Below are 20839 nucleotides of genomic sequence, written 5' to 3' on the forward strand. Positions count from 1 at the left end.
AAAAGTTCACTTTTTTTTTTTAAATCTATTTTTTAATGTAAATGGTATGTTATAGAAGTGTCCAGACACTTTTTTTTTCGGGGCGATTTTCACTTGGTTTTGACAAACTTACCCCACCAGCCATTGACTTCCTCACGCTCGTTCTGGAGTGTCAAGGCAGCGATTAAAACATTTAACAAAGTTGAAAGTGAAACATTACGAAGTGGAAATTGCCCCCCAAAAAGTGTCTGGACACTTCTACATAACATGCCATTTACATCAATTCTGATCATACTGTAGGTTTCCTCTAAGATGATTCTAGAATGATTCTACGTGATGAAAGAGTTGGGTATTATGCACCACTTTGATCTCCACATTCCATTCTCTGTAGAAACACTGATTAGCCATTTGATGAGCAATATAGTTCTGAATAACACCTCGTCTGAAAAATACCTCTTCTCTTTTCTTTTTGTCACCTTTCTGCATTGGCAGAACATCTTGGGATTGAATTTATGGGTATGGATCGTTCCTTCCTCTTTAGTTTGCAAATGTAGGATTAGAAGCTTGAGCCTGCCCCCCACCCCCCCAAACTCCAGCCAGTTTCCTTGTGCCAATGAAGGGATCATACAGGCATAACATAACATACCATATTTGTTATAGAATGATAAACACACATACACATTGCAATATGTAGCTCAAATATGCTAATGACACCTTCAAATATACTTTTTGGGAAACCTCAACGTGATAGTGTATAGTCGAATTAACCCGCACACATACAAACTAAGTGTAGGTCCTAAAATGACCACCATAAACTCACATTAGACTTATACAAGCATCTGAACTACAGTACACTAGCTCTTGTGACTGTGTAAGACACACATTTATATAAGCTAGGTGGCCAGAGAGGCTGCAGTGTGGTTATACTGTATGATCAGATTCCCTTCAACTCTTGCTTTTGCCGTTACCCTGAACCCTCCTCTGTTCCACCCAGTGTTTAGCATGTCATGCCAAATACACTGACGGCATCCTCCCTTGCTACCCCTTTCATTTCATCTCTTTCCTTCCGGTCTTCCTATTTCCTACTGTACCATGTGGATGTATGTATGTGTCCATCACCCCAACTGTGTCCCTTTTTGTTCTCCTGTCATCTCATGGTTCCTACCCTTGTCTCATCAGTGATGGCAGTTTTTGCTGTGTCTTTTTTAAATGATGTTGTTGCTAACTCTGAACAATTGACAAATGATTGTTTTTCATTTAAAAGACTGATTGTTTGTAGAATAATTTGTTCACAGGACACCTAATACCTCAGCGAACCAACCATTTTTTTAAAAATAGGAGCAAAGTATGAACTAGGTGCGATAACGGAACAGTTCGTATAATTATACACTGAACAAAAATATAAACGCAACATGCAACAATTTCATCTATTTTATTGAGTTACAGTTCATATGGCAGAAATCATCAATTTAAATAAATGCATTAGGCCCTAATCTATGGCTTTCACATGACTGGGAATACAGATATGCATCTGTTGATCACAGATACATAAAAGAAATGGGCCTCACAGTGGGCCTCAGGATCTCATCCCGGTATCTCTGTACATTCAAATCGCCATCGATAAAATGCAATTGTGTTAGTTGTCCGTAGCTTATGCCTGCCCATACCATAACCCCACCGCCACCATGGGGCACTCTGTTCATAATGTTGTCATCAGCAAACTGCTCGCCCACACGACACCATACACGTGGTCTGTGATTGTGAGGCCAGTTGGACGTACTGCCAAACTTTCTAAAACGACGGGAGAAATGAACATTCAATTCTCTGGCAACAGCTTTGGTGGACATTCCTGCAGTCAGCATGCCAAGTGTATCTGTGGCATTGTGTTGTGGTTGTGTAATGATCATTTTTGTTGTTGTATTTTACCCCCTTTTTCAATTACACAGCCACTAAAATATGTAGTTTTGTCTCACAATGCCTCATCGCTGCAACTCCCCAATGGGCTCGGGAGAAGGAAAGGTCGAGTCACGCCTCCTCCGAAACATGACCCGCCAAACTGTGCGCCTTAACAACCGCCGCTTAACCTGGAAGCCAGCCTCACCAATGTGTCGGAGAAAGCACTGTTTGAACTGACGACCGAAGTCAGCCTGCAGGCTCCCGGTCCGCCACAAGGAGTCGCTAGAGCACAATGAGCCAAGTAAAGCCCCCCTGGCCAAACCCTCCCCTAACCCGGGCGACACTGGGACAATTGTGCACCGCCCTATGGGACTCCCAGTCACTGCCTTGGATCAAACCCGGGTCTGTAGTGACGCCTCAACCACTATGATGCAATGCCTTAGACCGCTGCGCCACTCGAGAGGCCCCATGATTCTGCTTTAAATCAGCTTCTTGATATGGCACACCTGTCAGGTGGATGGATTATCTTGACAAAGCAGAAATGCTCACTAACAGGGATGTAAATACATTTATGCACAACATTTTTTGAGAAATAAGCTTTTAATGCATTTGGAACATTTCTGGGATCTTTTATTTCAGCTCATGAAACATGGGACCAGCACTTTACATGTTGCATTTATAATTTTGTTCAGTGTAAATTTCACTTGATCCCCTAATCTGGTAAACCTGTAACCTCATACCTGTGAAAAGATTGAAATGCAAATATTCCGTAATTCCAAGCGTTGGGTCCTGTGAACAAACAATGCTGCACTGTTTGCAATATTAGAATATTAACATTTTACATCGGAGTGATTTTAACTGTTTTGATGAATGACTATCTTTTATATATATGCATCTGTTGTATTAGTAACACGTGGGCTGGTTAGAATACATTGCAGAGAATGCATATTCTGTGGTATGCCTGGTCATGATTACTGAGCCCGACCTTGAACTAACACTTCCTGGCATTCCGACTGGACTCTGACTCAGCAGAACTGCCTCCTCCGATCAATGCATTACATTTCATCCGTCTCGGTTTTCAACCAACGCCCACTAATACAATGTTAAATCTGGGGGCATGTTCAGAACCCAAACGTTGGTGGACGTTGCAGATAGAAATGCCATGATTAGAGCCAACGTGATTCTTTATTCTACATGTCAAAGAGGCATTGTAGTTGGTTCTACAAAACGTATTTCTATCTGAACGTTCCTAAACGTTGCGTACTGCTGAACGCGCCCCGGGTTTGTTTGTTTCTGTGAAAGTATAACCTTTAATATATAACCTAAAACACGTTTGTTCGTCTCCATTGGGTTTGGTTTGTATGTGACACTATAGGTCTGCATGTTGTGGAGTTTTAAGAATGCATTGTCCTCTTTTTCAGAAGCAGAGGAGCTGTATCAGAAACGTGTATTAACAATAACAGGAATCTGCATTGCACTCCTAGTGGTTGGAATCATGTGTGTGGTTGCCTACTGCAAAACAAAGTAATTCACGTAACATTTTTACGCTAAACTCAATCAGTATTTACTATTACGTATTTTGAAGCTTCCATGAGATAATAGCCTAGAGATTTGAGCATTTGAATCATTTTATTGTCAATCACAAACTGTCAACCTTAGACAAAATCTGTCATCCATCTGTTTTTGCTATATGATTGGTCTCACGATGCAGTTTTGTCTTTCCGTGCACAGAAAGCAGAGGAAAAAGCTTCATGATCGTCTGAGGCAGAGCCTACGAAATGAGAGAAACACCATTATAGCTAACGGCCCTCAGATTTCTAACCCTCCCCTTGAAAACGTCCAGCTTGCCAATGTAAGTCACTCACATAGCTATTACTTCTAACAATGAGCACTACGCTAGAGTAACTCTCACTCTTAGTTTCCAATACATACAGTGCATTCTGAAAGTTTTCAGACCCCTTTACTTTTTCCACATTTTATTCTAAAATTGATTAAATTGTTTGTTTTTCCTCACCAATCTACACACAATACCCCATAATGACAAAGCATTTTTTTTTTGCAAATGTATCAAATTAAAAAAACGGAAATATCATATTTACATAAGTATTCAGACCCTTTACTCAGTACTTTGTTGAAGCACCTTTGGCAGCTATTACAGCCTTGAGTCTTCTTGGGTATGACGCTACAAGCTTGGCACACCTGTATTTGGGGAGTTTCTCCCATTCTTTTCTGCAGATCCTGTCAAGCTCTGTCAGGTTGGATGGGGAGCGTCACTACCCAGCTATTTTCAGGTCTCTCCAGAGATGTTAGATCGGTTCAAGTCCGGGCTCTGGCTGGACGACTCAAGAACATTCAGAACTCCTGCTTTGTCTTGGCTGTGTGTTTAGGGTTGTTGTCCTGTTGGAAGGTAAACCTTCACCCCAGTCTGAGGTCCTGAGCGCTCTGGAGCAGGTTTTCATCAAGTCTCTCTGTACTTTGCTTTCCCTCGATCCTGACTAGTCTCCCAGTCCCTGCCGCTGAAAAACATCACCACAGCATGATGCTGCCACCACCATGCTTCACCGTAGGGATGGTGCCAGGTTTCCTCCAGACGTGACACTTGGCATTCAGGCCAAATAGTAACATTTTGCTTTCATCAGACCAGATAATCTTGTTTCTCATGATCTGAGTCCTTTAGGTGCCTTTTGGCAAACTCCAAGCAGGCTGTCATGTGCCTTTTACTGAGGAGTGGCTTCCATCTGGCCACTCTACCATGAAGGCCTGATTGGTGGAGTGCTAGATATAGTTGTCCTTCTGGAAGATTCTCCCATCTCCACAGAGGAACTATGGAGCTAGGTCAGAGTGACGATCGCGTTCTTGGTCACCTCCCTGACCAAGGGCCTTCTCCCCCGATTGCTCAGTTTTTGGCCGGGCGGGCCAGCTCTAGGAAGAGTCTTGGTGGTTCCAAACCTCTTCCATTTAAGAATGATGGAGGCCACTGTGTTCTTGGGGACCTTCAATGCTGCAGACATTTTTGGGTACCCTTCCCCAGATCTGTGCCTCGACACAATCCTGTCTCAGAGCTCTACTGCCAATTCCTTCAACCTCATGGCTTGGGACCTTATATAGACAGGTCTGTGCCTTTCCAAACCACAGGTGGACTCCAATCAAGTTGTAGAAAACGCTCAAGGATGATCAATGGAAGAAAAACAAATTATAAATGTGCAAAGATTTCGAAAAACCTGTTTTTGATTTGTCATTATGGGGTGTTGTGTGTAGATTGATGAGGAAAACAATTTATTTAATCCATTTTAGAATAAGGCTGTAACAACAACACGTTGAGAAAGTCAAGGGGTCTGAATACTTTCCGAATGCACTGTACATTTGTTGGCATGTTAGCTACAGTATCTGCACATTTCATATAAGCATGCATGATGTGATTTCATATTATTGACGCTTGATTTTGTTTTCCCTTATAGCAATTTGTGTCTAAAAATGCATTGCCTGCGCAGCATGTAATCGAGAAGGAAACAGAAACATCCTTCTCAACGAGCCTGTACACATCATCAGCACATCAGTCCACAACTGTCACCCACACCTCCAGTCAAAGGTAACCCTATACGAAGCTACACCACAGATTTCTTGCCTCCTCTCCTTCCATCTGTAAAAGTCATCCACTTTTACAAAGTGATGAGCTATAGCACTGGCTCTAAGAAGATACTGTAATAATGTGTCTTAGATAAAGTCCTATTTATCTCCTTCAATGTGTCATATTACCGCTGGGCCCTCTGAGCTATCTTAGTCGGAGTCTGTCTCGTTTCCCCCCCAGCCACTTCCGCTTTTCCTCTTTCCCTCTGTTCGTCGGGGGGTTTTGAAAAGCAATTCATTCACGTTGGTATCAGTCGGCGGTTGACACGATGATTACCCATCCTGTTGCACGATTGCCTGCAAATCACCTCGCTCACTCAGTGATATTCACTGGATTCAACAAAGACCATGGCCCGTATTCACAAAGCATTTCAGAGTAGGAGTGCTGATCTAGGATCAGGTCCCACGGCTCCTACCCCTTATTCATGATGATTTAAAATAAATAACTGATCCTAGATCAGAACTCTGAGACACTTTATGAATCCAGGGCCTGCAGTTCTGTGATCTCAGATTGCACAAGCAAAACCTCAGGGGACATTGTATGGTGGTGCATCATTAGCTAGTATGGGACAACCAAGGCTCAGGGAGAATTGATGAGGTTTCCAGAGAACTTGTAGAGCAATGTGCAGGTCAAAGTGTCTTGTGGATTCTAGATCCATTATGAAGAAGTGAGTTTTATAGGCCCAGTCTCTAACTATACGTTAGAATAGAGCAGACCTGGGTTCACATACTATTTTAAATCATTCAAATACTTTGTGCTTTGCTCTAGCCTGCCTGAAGTGCCAGATGGGTGGGGTAAGCATTGGTCCATTAAACCAGGCAAGCTCAAACAAGCCCAGCTGAAGTATTTTAAATGATTTCAAATAGTATTTGAACCCAGGTCTGCAATAGACATGATTTACAGTGTTTACAGCTTACGTCATTGTCGGAAGCGGCCATTGTTTTGACCTCATTTAAGAGAAGCAATTCATTCTCTTCTGTCTCTCCTCTCCATTCTCCTCTCATCCATTCTCTCACTCTCTTCTGTCTCCGCTCTTCATTCTCCTCTGTCTCGCTCCCTCTCTCTTCAGCTGGAGTAACGGCCACAGCGAGAGTGCCCTCTCCGACAGCCGCTCTGTCTTGGTGAAGTCATCGGGAGAGAACAGCCGGCACGCCACGCCCAGCCACCGGGGTCGTCTGAACGGCACAGGTGGCGCCAGAGACCTGAGTGGCTACCTAAAGAACTCTGGAGACACGCCAGACTCCTACAGGGACTCTCCGTACAGTGAGAGGTAGGAGAAAGACATCTGGAGCTCGTTGCTACGCTACGCTATGCACTACAACCGCCCTTCAGCCCATACACCTAATGGAGGGTTTGTAAATAATGATGGTGTCCCCTACTTCTACTGATCTGAGTTGTACAGAGATATTATTCAATGGATTAGTTATATTTTAAGGATTATACTTGGTGGTCATTTTTAGAGAATAACATGCATTTTATAAATTATGGCATTTATTTATGAATATACAGTAAACCAAGATTGAATCCAAGATTTGTGGTATTACCATGTTATCTTGGTCTTCTGAATGAAAGTGTTTTTATTAGCAGAGGTCTCCTATGAGCTGTCCTATATTTAGACTTCACAGACCCTCCTAGATCAAAGCTAGTGGACAATGACGACTTCATAAGTCCCCATTAGTAAATCAATGTGTTGTTGATGAGCGCGGGTGTACCTGTGTTGTCAGTCGAGCTGCAGACAGCACAGCAGGTAGCACACCTGTCTCTGAGGTCACAGGTCAACTGAGTCTGAGAGAACCCATCTGTGCACATCACTCTGACATGCCAGGGCAGACGACCCTAATGACTGTCCAGGGCAGACGGAGACAACCCTAATTCTAACCCTAATGACTCTCCAGGGCAGACGGAGACAACCCTAATTCTAACCCTAATGACTGGCCAGGGCAGACGGAGACAACCCTAATTCTAACCCTAATGACTGGCCAGGGCAGACGGAGACAACCCTAATTCTAACCCTAATGACTGGCCAGGGCAGACGGAGACAACCCTAATTCTAACCCTAATGACTGGCCAGGGCAGACGGAGACAACCCTAATTCTAACCCTAATGACTGGCCAGGGCAGACGGAGACAACCCTAATTCTAACCCTAATGACTGGCCAGGGCAGACGGAGACAACCCTAATTCTAACCCTAGTGACTGGCCAGGGCAGACGGAGACAACCCTAATTCTAACCCTAATGACTGGCCAGGGCAGACGGAGACAACCCTAATTCTAACCCTAATGACTGGCCAGGGAAGACGGAGACAACCCTAATTCCAACCCTAATGACTGGCCAGGGCAGACGGAGACAACCCTAATTCTAACCCTAATGACTGGCCAGGGCAGACGGAGACAACCCTAATTCTAACCCTAATGACTGGCCAGGGCAGACGGAGCCAACCCTAATTCTAACCCTAATGACTGGCCAGGGCAGACGGAGACAACCCTAATTCTAACCCTAATGACTGGCCAGGGCAGACGGAGACAACCCTAATTCTAACCCTAATGACTGGCCAGGGCAGACGGAGACAACCCTAATTCTAACCCTAATGACTGGCCAGGGCAGACGGAGACAACCCTAATTCTAACCCTAATGACTGGCCAGGGCAGACGGAGACAACCCTAATTCTAACCCTAATGACTGGCCAGGGCAGACGGAGACAACCCTAATTCTAACCCTAATGACTGGCCAGGGCAGACGGAGACAACCCTAATTCTAACCCTAATGACTGGCCAGGGCAGACGGAGACAACCCTAATTCTAACCCTAATGACTGGCCAGGGCAGACGGAGACAACCCTAATTCCAACCCTAATGACTGGCCAGGGCAGACGGAGACAACCCTAATTCCAACCCTAATGACTGGCCAGGGCAGACGGAGACAACCCTAATTCCAACCCTAATGACTGGCCAGGGCAGACGGAGACAACCCTAATTCTAACCCTAATGACTGGCCAGGGCAGACGGAGACAACCCTAATTCTAACCCTAATGACTGGCCAGGGCAGACGGAGACAACCCTAATTCTAACCCTAATGACTGGCCAGGGCAGACGGAGACAACCCTAATTCTAACCCTAATGACTGGCCATGGCAGACGGAGACAACCCTAATTCTAACCCTAATGACTGGCCAGGGCAGACGGAGACAACCCTAATTCTAACCCTAATGACTGGCCAGGGCAGACGGAGACAACCCTAATTCTAACCCTAATGACTGGCCAGGGCAGACGGAGACAACCCTAATTCTAACCCTAATGACTGTCCAGTGCTCTTCAGTTCAGTGTCTCTGTCCTCCACACACATACCAGGAGAAAGGCCTATACAGTCCTACAGCTGATTTCTGAAATGGATTATGAATGAATGTGTATCCTGAACCAGACTGTGTAGAAATAAAAGACTATTTGAGACCGGTGAATTTCACTCTAAAGGAGCCTACGCTCATCGGATGTGTCCTTGACAATTTGACTGTACGTACCTATAGGACACAAAATCCATTGTTATGTATTTATTTCACTTAGCTAAAGCTCAGACTGTACCGTGAATGTAGTGGAGCTAAAGCCACTTTAACAAAATGGGTTCTTATTACTGATTCTGGTGGTGGTGTATTAGTGAATACACTTGTGTTTTCTGTTCCTAATTGATCGAGGATTCTCTCTTGGTTCTGCCTGTCAGGTATGTGTCAGCGATGACCACCCCAACCCGCCTGTCTCCTGTGGAGCTGCTCTCTCCCGTGACCCCGGGCTCCCCTCCCTCTGAGATGTCGGCCCCCTTGTCCAGCCTGGCCACCTCGGTCCCCTCTGTGGCCGTCAGCCCCTCTGGCGAGGAAGAGCGCCCCCTGTTGTTCACCACCCAGCCGCGCCCCGACCACCACATCAGCCAGTCTAAGAGGAAGTCTGCCCACTACAACCACGGCCATGAGGCCCACAGCCCCCCGCCCAGCCCGCTGAGGATCGTTGAGGACGACGACTATGAAACCACGCAGGAGTATGAGGTGGTCGGCTCTGCCGCCACAGTAACGCCCATTCCCCCGCAGAGCCTTCCTAAGAAACTTGCCAAGAACAGCAACGGCCGCCGGGCCGATAGAACAAAGCCCAATGGCCATGCAGCAGGCCACAACATGGAGTCCATCGACCTAGGTAGCAGTACGGAGAGCGAGATGGAGGAGGAGCGCGTGGGAGAGGACACACCCTTCCTGAGCTTACAGAACCCCATGGCTATAGGTGTGGAACCTCTCGCAGATGGCAGCAGGACTAACCTAGCACTCCGACTCTCCCCACAGGACAACCTGCAAGCCAGGTTATCCAGCGTCATCTCCAACCAAGATCCAATTGCTGTATAAAATGAAAAAGATAGCTTAGAAAAATACTTCTCGGATTCAAAGAAATGTCACTATTAAACCTTTATTTTCTATAAATTAAAGTATTTGCGGGGAAAATAATAAAAAAATATATATAAATAAATAAAAAACGTATTTTAGCGAAGTAGTGAATAAAGTCTTTTATAAATAAATAAATGTGTACGTGTTCATGTCATGGAAGAAAGTGGAATAAACTAGTATGTAGCAATGGTTCGCAGTATTTCAATGGAGAAAAATATCAATGGTGCCTTTTCATTTCCGTTTGGTGTGCTTATGGGAACTGCATGCCTCTGGCCCATATATTCACGACTTTCTGTTGACATTTCTACTCCACTCTGAAAACAAAAATATCCACCAGCACTATAGTATGCATTTACTATAATGACCTGTATGAACTGGTCACTGTAGCTCCTGAAGCTCGATGCTGTGGCAAACTACTGCAGCTGTGGCATTGCTTATGTGTTCATGGGCATGTAGTTTTCACCTCATTTACAGTCCTAACCTACTAACAGAGGTGCATACAACAAAGTATTTAGTGTTTATCTAGCTAACACAACACCCAAATATTATTATACAGGTTTTCAAGATTTTCCCACTCATCTTTTGGTCGATTTTAAATGGTAAAATAACATTTGAATTGAATTTTTTCTTTTTATTTAATGCATTTCTTGGACCATTAGCTATCATAATAATATATTGGTTACCAAGGCAATCAGCTAGGAAGAATGTTGAATGTGTAATCTGATTAACTTGTATCAATACGTTGATACTAGAAGCATGAATGAAGTCAAAGTTGATTTGGATATTATTTTCAGATAATTGGGTAACTGTTAGATTTAGTCTTGGGACATGTGATACATCCCATTATTGAATGAATGCTCTCTATATCTATCCTCTCTATATCTATTCTCTCTATATCTATCCTCTCTATATCTATCCTCTCTCTATATCTATCCTCTCTCTATATCTATCCTCTCTCTATATCTATCCTCTCTCTATATCTATCCTCTCTCTATCTATCCTCTCTCTCTCTATCCTCTCTCTATATCTATCCTCTCTCTATATATATCCTCTCTCTATATCTATCCTCTCTATATCTATTTTCTCTATATCTATCCTCTCTATATCTATTCTCTCTATATCTATCCTCTCTCTATATCTATCCTCTCTCTATATCTATCCTCTCTCTATATCTATCCTCTCTCTATATCTATCCTCTCTCTATATCTATCCTCTCTCTATATCTATCCTCTCTCTATATCTATCCTCTCTCTATATCTATCCTCTCTCTATCTATCCTCTCTATATCTATCCTCTCTATATATTGCGTTCTATATAATGGAACACATTTTCTTCTAAAGCCAGATGATCAGATGAGAAGTAATTTATGTATTTAGTCATCTCTGGTTAAGCAATACTCTAAGATTCTTGCTCTCAATATCATGATTTGCAAGTCCAAATTGTGGAGATATGTACCAAATGAATGATTGTGGAGATATGTACTGAATGAATGATTGAATATATGGCTCACGTGTTCAGTCTTTCAACAACACACCCGTGGGTTCCTAAGTAATGCATTGTGGGGATCAAAGCTGAAGCACCATTTTGAAATAAGGTAGATAGCGAGAGCCTTTTCATTTGTTTCAACTGTGTTTTAGTACATTAGTCAACTTCAGCTTTTTTTGTCCTTCCAAACATTCATGTAAAATGTTACATTATCCAAAGTGTTCCTTTGTGTTCATATAGTGCATATTTGTTTTCAACTGTCTGACTTTGTGTTAGTACGTAAAGTTATCTGTGTAATATTATCGACATTATCGCCTATTTTATTATATAGTAAGTTATATCCCAAGGATACGTTTAGGAGTCATGCTAGACATGAACCACAGGAAATATGGTTCCATGAGAAGTCGTACCCTGTCGAAGACTCTCACCAATACACGTTTTCTTTACTATATTATCATTTTTCGGGCTACATAACCAAACCGTTAAGATTCAGTGTTTCCGAAAGGTAATTTCATCAAAACAATCTAGTCTAGTCAATCTGATTGTTGCCAGCATTGGCATGACACTGGTATAAAGGCTTTTTTTGGCCCTAAAGTATACTGTTTCTAATGATGTCCCAATCTGAAATTTATCAACTTTTTTTTGTTTGTATTTATATTATTTATTTATTTATTGTTTATTTATTTTGTGGGCCTTATGTTATCTTTTAATTACAGATTCTATATTTTAATCAGTGTTTTATATATTTGGTTGGTATATATTTGAAAAGATCGGAACTTTTATCTTTTATAAGCATTGTGTTTGCCTTTTATATATTTTGACTTCATTATGGGGTCAAATCTCTCTTTGCCTCTTAGCATTGATAACCGCTCTGTTATTCAACATATAAAAAATATTAAAATCTAAAAAGGCACAAGTGTACACTGATTAGCTGTGTTTAGAAACCAGAACTAAATCTCCCGTCAATCTCGGCTTTACATACCCCATGATGCATTGCTTCCAAACCAAGGTGTCTTTCGATTTTATGTAAATACACCATGAAAACCTTGAGTACTTTTTTTTTTGTATTAAAATATTAAACCAATGTTTTGTGTTTGTTTGAGGGCCACCACCTCAAAGCATTTGTCTCTGTCCTAAATATTTTCCATAACCGTACATATTATGCTAAACTTTTTTTGTAGTGCTCGTCTCCATACCAATTGTTTCATTAACATGACTGCAGTTGTACGCGTATGTAAGATCAGCACACTAACTTGGTTGTTAAAATAAAGGCCAAAACTGATATTCTGTCATGTCGAGCCATTATCAGCACAAGGAGGGAATGAAAGCAGCTAAGCACAGGTGTGAAAGTTACTGTTGTGGAACATGCATGACAAGATCAAACGCAGGAATGCATTTCAATAGAACAAATAATGATTGGGTTGTCTTGATCAGATCATGAAAGCACATCTTAATGCAAGGACTATAAATATGCCATTTTTGAGAAAGGGAATCCACAAGACTAGAACCCTGTGACCTTCCAGGACCTAGCCTAGTGCCTTCTATGTATTTATTTATTTCACCTTTATTTAACCAGGTAGGCTAGTTGAGAACAAGTTCTTGTTTACAACTGTGACCTGGCCAAGATAAAGCAAAGCAGTGCGACACAAACAACAACACAGAGTTACACATGGAATAAACAAACATAGTCAATAACACAATAGGAAAAAAAGTCTATATACAGTGTGTGCAAATGAGGTAAGATAAGGGAGGTAAGGCAATAAATAGGCCATTGTGGTGAAATTATTACAATTTAGCAATTAAACACTGAAGTGATAGATGTGCAGAAGATGAATGTGCAAGTAGAGATACTGGGGTGCAAAGTAGCAAAAAAAAAGAAATAATGGGGATGAGGTAGTTGGATGGGCTATTTATAGATGGGCTATGTACAGGTGCAGTGATCTGTGAGCTGCTCTGACAGCTGGTGCTTAAAGTTAGTGAGGGAGATATGAGTCTCCAGCTTCAGTGATTTTTGCAATTCGTTCCAGTCATTGGCAACAGAGAACTGGAAGGAAAGTCGGCCAAAGGAGGAATTGGCTTTGGGGATGACCAGTGAAATATACCTGCTGGAGCGCGTGCTACGGGTGGGTGCTTCTAGGGTGACCAGTGAGCTGAGATAAGGTGGGGCTTTACCTAGCAAAGACTTATAGATTGCCTGGAGCCAGTGGGTTTGGCGACAAATATGTAGTGAGGACGAGCCAACAAGAGCATACAGGTAGCAGTGGTGGGTAGTGTATGGGGCTTTGGTGACAAAACGGATGGCACTGTGATAGACTGCATCCAATTTGCTGAGTGAGTGTTGGAGGCTATTTTTTAAATGACATCGCTGAAGCCAAGGATCAGTAGGATAGTCAGTTTTATGAGGGTATGTTTGGCAGCATGAGTGAAGGATGCTTTGTTGCGAAATAGGAAGCCGATTCTAGATTTAATTTTGCATTGGAGATGCTTAATGTGAGTCTGGAAGGAGAGTTTACAGTCTAACCAGACACCTAGGTATTTGTAGTTGTCCACATATTCTAAGTCAGAACCGTCCAGGGTAGTGATGCTGGACGGGCGGGCAGGTGCAGGCATCGATCGGTTGATGAGCATGCATTTAGTTTTACTTGCATTTAAGAGCAGTTGGAGGCCACGGAAGGAGAGTTGCATGGCATTGAAGCTCGTCTGGAGGTTAACAGTGTCCAAAGAAGGGCCAGAAGTATACAGAATGGTATCGTCTGCGTAGAGGTGGATCAGAGAATCACCAGCAGCAAGAGCGACATCATTGATGTATACCGAGAAAAGAGTTGGCTCGAGAATTGAACTCTGTGGCACCCCCATAGAGATTGCCAGAGGTCCGGACAACAGGCCCTCCGATTTGACATACTGAACTCTGTCTGAGAAGTAGTTGGTGAACCAGGCGAGGCAGTCATTTGAGAAACCAAGGCTGTTGAGTCTGCTGATAAGAATGTGGTGATTGACAGAGTGGAAAGCGCACAGTATTGTCTCTTATGGATGGAGGTTATGATATTGTTTAGGACCTTGAGTGTGGCTGAGGTGCACCCATGACTAGCTCGGAAACCAGATTGCACAGCGGTGGGAAGGTACGGTGGGATTCAAAATGGTCGGCGATCTGTTTTGTTAATTTGGCATTCGAAGACCTTAGAAAGGCAGGGTAGCCAGGTTTCCTGGTACTCCACGGGCACCAGTTACATTTTCCCACATGTTTACAGCTGTTCAGCCCGAAAGTTAGAAACTGAAAAAATTGGTAGATTAGAAATGTAATTTAGGTAAGAATTTTGAGTAAGGCTGGAAAACAAATGTCGCAAATGGTATTTGAACTGGAAACGTTGCGGGTCACAACCCACACGTAACACCCTCCATCCACCTCCAACCTGCCTCGTGCAAGGCCTCTTAAAATTTGACTCTCACCTGTGAACTCCACCCACTGACCTGTCACTCTAAGCCTTGCCCACTGAGCTTCCATCCAATCAACTCACCCGTCAACCTCCGGAGGTGGTCAGGACGATCGAATCACAGTCAGTTCTTAAAAGCCTTGTTTATACCGGGTGTTAACATAACATGGGTACTTTCTCCTGAACTTATCCACATTTTGATGCCCACATTGTAACTGTTGCATCTACACATGGTATTAAATGGGTCTCTTATTCGTACACTGTGTGTCCTCTAAAATCATTGACAGGTGACGCCCTTGATTTAGGAGATCAATATGTGTCAAAATAAATAGATACATATTATTTTGTAAGAATCTGAAATTATTTCCATTCATGGCGGGACCAGGAAATCTGGTGACAATATTTCACAGTGGACGGATAAGAGACATTTTACTATTTTGTCGAGAGATTAGAATGTAGACAAGATCAGGACACACAATACATGTTACTGCCAGGTATATCAGGGGCTTCTCATTAAACTGTTCATTGCCAACTTCAATGCTGTGGCATATAGTATGCAGTGTCTGGAGTCAAGTTAGAAGTTCAGAATGAGAAAGTTTAGGCTATATAGAAATAATTGCGGTCTAATTGAAAAATCATTAAATAAGGATTTCTATCAGCCTAATCGAGATGTATGCTATATCTTACATTCCAGTGTTCGAACTTGTAAACAAGACTGCATGGGATTTAATTTAATACGACTGCAGCCAATGGTGATGTCCGCTTTAGGTATAATGCCAGGAACCGCTTGTGGATTTAACAGCTCTAACACAGTTCCACCTCCAACACCATCAATACATTAGCTATGCGGATGTCGGCTAAAGTGGATCTTATTGAATTGGGCCCTAAATCCCTGCTATCGATCATTTCTGTGCAACATGCCACATATGTTCAATGGAGATACAAAATTAGTACGCAATAAGGATTAATAATACATGAATCATTTGTCAAATGCTGTCCTATAATCCCAAATAAAATACAGAAAATAGACTATTGGGAAATTAAAAGAAAAGTTGGCGTTGGTTGCACCAAACTGGAGATTCTGGGCGGAGAGCAAAAGTAATGTTTTACTTGGCCCTGGTGGTTGATACTGATATCAATAGTGTTTTTGTTCTGGTACCCCTACAAACATAAATGATGAAGGATTCTAAGCTGGTACTTTACTAGGGGCTCATTAGGCTGACAGTGTGATTCATGGGATATGTTCCTACTGCTGACTAACAGAGACTCCTCAGAGATACATTTGCCCCCATTGTTTAACTTTCAGTGACAAGCTCCAACAAGAATGGACAAGGATCTGCCTTCTGTCTGTTTTGAATTCAAAAATATAACTTTTAAAATTGTCATGAGGCTTATGTTATTATCTTTTATGTTTTTGGGGTCGGTATATTTAATAGGATTAACTGAGGACATGCAGTTGTTTCTAAAACACAGTGTTTCTCTTCCTGCAAGTGGCCGTAATGCCCTATAGTTCACAACTCCATGATATTGTTCCCAGTGTCCTCAGCGTTCTGTCAGTTTCATCGACATGCCCGGGCATGTCCCCTGGATTCATGCACTGTCCACATTCCTGTCATACATTCCTCTTGACATAATCAGCAAATAGATGAGGTAAATGGGTCAATTGCATGCACAGTAATAATTCAATATTAAACTGATGGCAGTAGGCAGATTATGCAATAGTCATGTAAACACTTTACTTAAATTGGCCAAAGTAAGCATTCGCGATTTAAAAAATATGGATTTCTGAGCATTCTGTCCAATTATTAGGACATGTACACACCTTAAAAGGGCAGTCAGCAGTTGCTACATCCATTTTTGGACTTATAAACATTGGATGCCAACTGCCGATAAACCCCACAGAAGAGGCGAGGCGACAACTAGCTATAGCTAGTACACACCGGTAGAGTGTCCTTAGCACCCGCCTGTCAGGTACGGTTCTGTTAACGGCAGGCAGGAGCAAAGGACACAGTGTGTTAGCTTAGCCAGTTTGTCCTAAGGAGGACTCCGGTACACAGCAGGCAGGTGGCGGGGGCGACACCATGTGCTAGCTAGCTAACAAGCAAGCTAGCACAGTGTCACCCCTCCCTCCAACATCGGTAGACAGTGTCCTTTGCCCCCGCCTGTCGGGCACGGTTTTCTCCGGTACACAGCAGGCGTGAGGTGGGGGTGACACCGTGTGCTAGCTAACTAACTAGCTTGCTAGCTAGTTAGCGCATGGTGCCGCTCCAATCTTCCACCTGCTGTACTAGCGACAGGTAGGCAGTGTCCTTTGCCCCCGCCTGTCGGGCACGGTTTTCTCCGGTACACAGCAGGCGTGAGGTGGGGGTGACACCGTGTGCTAGCTAACTAACTAGCTTGCTAGCTAGTTAGCGCATGGTGCCGCTCCAATCTTCCACCTGCTGTACTAGCGACAGGTAGACAGTGTCCTTTGCCCTGCCTGTCAGGCAGTGTTTTCCTGCAGTGAGGGCAGGCAGGAGCGAAGGACATGGTCTACTCAGATAATACTTTTATTTCTCTTTTGACCCACATTCAAAAGTGTCACATACGCATGAAGATGTCGTGCTCAACAGGAACCAATGGGATGCTTGAGGTGGGGAGTTCCTGCAGATGCAGGAATGCCCACATGCAGGAACACACCCCAAATTGCAGGCTGCAGTTGCACACTATTGCTTTAGCACGAGTGAAGTGAGTTCGGAAACAACTGAATGTATGCATCTGAATGTATGCAATCTTATAAAGTTTGTGAAAACTACTTCTATGTCCGTACTCAGAATCAAATATGCATGGTTGCTGTGGTAGAACGTTTATTTGCATGATTCCAAATGTATCCATGTAAACTGGATTATTAGGGAAATCGCTCTTCTTGCAAAGCATGTAAACGTTTTAATCAAATTCTTTTATTAATCTGACCATCCACAATCTCATTATTGTGTAAACTGGTTAACATAGCTAACATACAAAAATCAGTGGTAGTCAAAGTTGTTTTTAAATGAAATGCAGCTGATTGGTACTGATGACGTTATGTGTTGGGGTTGACATCCATACAAACATTATTATCCGATTTGTACCTCAACATAGTGTGTAATACACGTATAAACAATAGCCTAAATGTAGGATGATTTTGATGGGGGGAGATTCGGGATCTTTCCTCCACGGCCCTTTCCCTGTCGAGTTCAATTGACCTCTTTACCGCATCTATACCTTGCTTAGCCATTATATCGTTATCTCTGGTGTAGCTGACTCACTGAAGAGGATTGCACTTTAGGGACAAGGGTGAATCCCCACTTGACAGATAATGAGGTTAAAGCCAATCAACAGCCTTCTGAATACATGAGGAACTTAGCCCCTCTTGGCTGAGATGCTTGAGCTGACATCCGCAGCATTTACCAGTTTGATACAGCAGGAAAAGAATCATGCAGCAACAGGAAATTATTTTAAGAAGGTCATACCAAGGATCATTTAGCTATTTGTTTTTTAATTTTAAGATGCCTTGAAGTATAAAAAAAAAATACAGTACTGTTCAAAAGTTTGGGGTCACTTAGAAATGTCCTTGTTTTTGAAAGAAAAGCAATTTTTTTGTCCATTAAAATAACATCAAATTAATTAGAAATACAGCGTAGACATTGTTAATGTTGTAAATGGCTATTGTAGCTGAAAATGGCTGAGTTTTAATGGAATATCTACATAGGCGCACAGAGGCCCATTATCAGCAACCATCACTCCTGTGTTCCAATGGCACATTGTGTTAGCTAATCCTGGTTTATAATTATAAAAGGCTAGTTGATCATTAGAAAACCCTTTTGCAATTATGTTAGCACAGCTTAAAACTGTTGTGTTGATAAAATAAGCAATAAAACTGGTCTTCTTAAGACTAGTTGAGTATCTGGGTTCGATTACAGGCTCAAAATGGCCAGAAACAAAGCACTTTCTTCTGAAACTCGTCAGTCTATTCTTGTTCTGAGAAATGAAGGCTATTCCATACGAGAAATTGCCAAGAAACCGAAGATCTCATACAACGCTGTGTACTACTCCCTTCACAAAACAGCGCAAACTGGCTCTAACCAGAATAGAAAGAGGAGTGGGAGGCCCCGGTGCACAACTGAGCAAGAGGAAAAGTACATTAGAGTGTCTAGTTTGACAAACAGACGCCTCACAAGTCTTCAACTGGCAGCTTCATTAAATAGCACCCGCAAAACACCAGTCTAAACGTCAACAGTGAAGAGGCAACTCCGGGATGCTGGCCTTCCAAGCAGAGTTGGAAAGAAAAAGCCATATCTCAGACTGGCCAATAAAAATAAAAGATTAAGATGGGCAAAAGAACACAGACACTGGACAGAGGGACTCTGCCAGCATCCCGGAGTCGCCTCTTCACTGTTGACGTTGAGACTGGTGTTTTGCGGGTACTATTTAATGAAACTGACAGATGAGGACTTGTGAGGCGTCTGCAAAAGGGTTTTCTAATTATCATTAAGCATTTTAAAATGACAAACTTGGATTAGCTAACACAACATGCCATTGGAACACAGGAGTGATGGTTGCTGATAATGGGCCTGTGTACGCCTACAGTATGTAGATATTCCATTAAAAATCTGCTGTTTCCAGCTACAATAGTCATTTACAACATTAACAATGTCTACACTGTATTTCTGATCAGTTTGATGTTATTTTAATATTTTGAACATGAAAAATGTAAATTTTCTTTCAAAAACAAGGACATTTCTCAGTGACCCCAAACTTTTGAATGGTAGTGCATATTCAAAAAATGTGATGCAAAAAATGTTGGTGCTGACTGCTATTAGCCCATAAACCCATTGAATAACAGATTCACTACATGGAACAACAGATAGTCCCTCCCAAAAAGTCAAAAGAAAGTTTGTTCTGAAGTGTCTGTCCTATATCTGAGAGATATAAGAAAGATCAGGAAACATTTGTTATTTTTGTATTTATTTTTACATAATGTTTGGACACACCTACTCATTCAAGGGGTTTTCTTTATTTATACTATTTTCTACATTGTAGAATAATAGTGAAGACATCAAAACTATGAAATAACACTCATGGAATCATGTATTAATCAAAAAAGTGTTACACAAATCAAAATATATTTTATAGTTGAGATTCTTCAAAGTAGCCACGTTGAGACTTACCTTGATGACAGCTTTGCATGCTCTCGGCATTCTCTCAACCAGCTTCATGAGGAATGCTTTTCAAATAGTCTTGAAGGAGCTCTCACATAAGCTGAGCACTTGTTGGCTGCTTTTCCTTCACTCTGCGGTCCATCTTATCCAAAGATATAATATTTGACTAAAACATACAAATTCGAAACCTTGCTTACATTTCTATACAATCACATACACTCACTGGCCAGTTTATTAGGTACACCCGTCTAGTACCGCTTCGGACCCCGCTTTGTCTCCAGAACAGCCTGAGATCTTCGGGGCATAGATTCTACAAGGTGTCGGAAATGTTTGTTGCTCAATTGGTATCAAGGGACCTAACGTGTGCCAAGACGTTAGGTCCTGTGTGAATTTAAATATGCTCTCTCTAATTCTCTCTTTCTTTCTTTCTTTCTCTCAGAGGACCTGAGCCCTAGGACTATGCCTCAGGACTAGCTGGCATGATGACTCCTTGCTGTCCCCAGTCCACCTGGCCGTGCTGCTGCTCCAGTTTCAACTGTTCTGCCTGCGGCTATGGAACCCTGACCTGTTCACCGGACGTGCTTGTTGCACCCTCGACAACTACTATGATTATTATTATTTGACCATGCTGGTCATTTATGAACATTTTAACATCTTGACCATGTTCTGTTATAATATCCACCCGGCACAGCCAGAAGAGGACTGGCCACCCCTCATAGCCTGGTTCCTCTCTAGGTTTCTTCCTAGGTTTTTGGCCTTTCTAGGGAGTTTTTCCTAGGGAGTTTTTCCTAGCCACCGTGCTTCTTTCACATGCATTGCTTGCTG

General features: G+C 42.5%; 1 protein-coding gene across 6 annotated transcripts in view; it reads left to right on the top strand.

The window, feature by feature from the left end:
- Positions 1-12685, top strand: part of nrg1 (neuregulin 1) — a 167343-nt gene extending 154658 nt beyond the window's left edge. For 3 of the 6 annotated variants that reach the window (XM_014144413.3, XM_014144482.3, XM_014144465.3), the window contains 6 exons: positions 472-495; positions 3297-3399; positions 3607-3727; positions 5334-5464; positions 6573-6773; positions 9213-12685. In XM_014144413.3, coding sequence (XP_013999888.1) covers positions 472-495; positions 3297-3399; positions 3607-3727; positions 5334-5464; positions 6573-6773; positions 9213-9879 — 1247 coding nt within the window. In that variant the 3' untranslated portion in view covers positions 9880-12685. The remainder of the gene's footprint in view (positions 1-471; positions 496-3296; positions 3400-3606; positions 3728-5333; positions 5465-6572; positions 6774-9212) is intronic. The other 3 variants (XM_014144448.3, XM_014144433.3, XM_014144472.3) reach the window with 1 other exon arrangement.
- The last annotated feature ends 8154 nt before the right edge of the window (positions 12686-20839 follow it).

This window comes from Salmo salar, chromosome 01 (genome assembly GCF_965601325.2).
Source record: "Salmo salar chromosome 01, fSalSal1, whole genome shotgun sequence".
In the NCBI taxonomy this organism is placed as follows: Eukaryota; Metazoa; Chordata; class Actinopteri; order Salmoniformes; family Salmonidae; genus Salmo; species Salmo salar.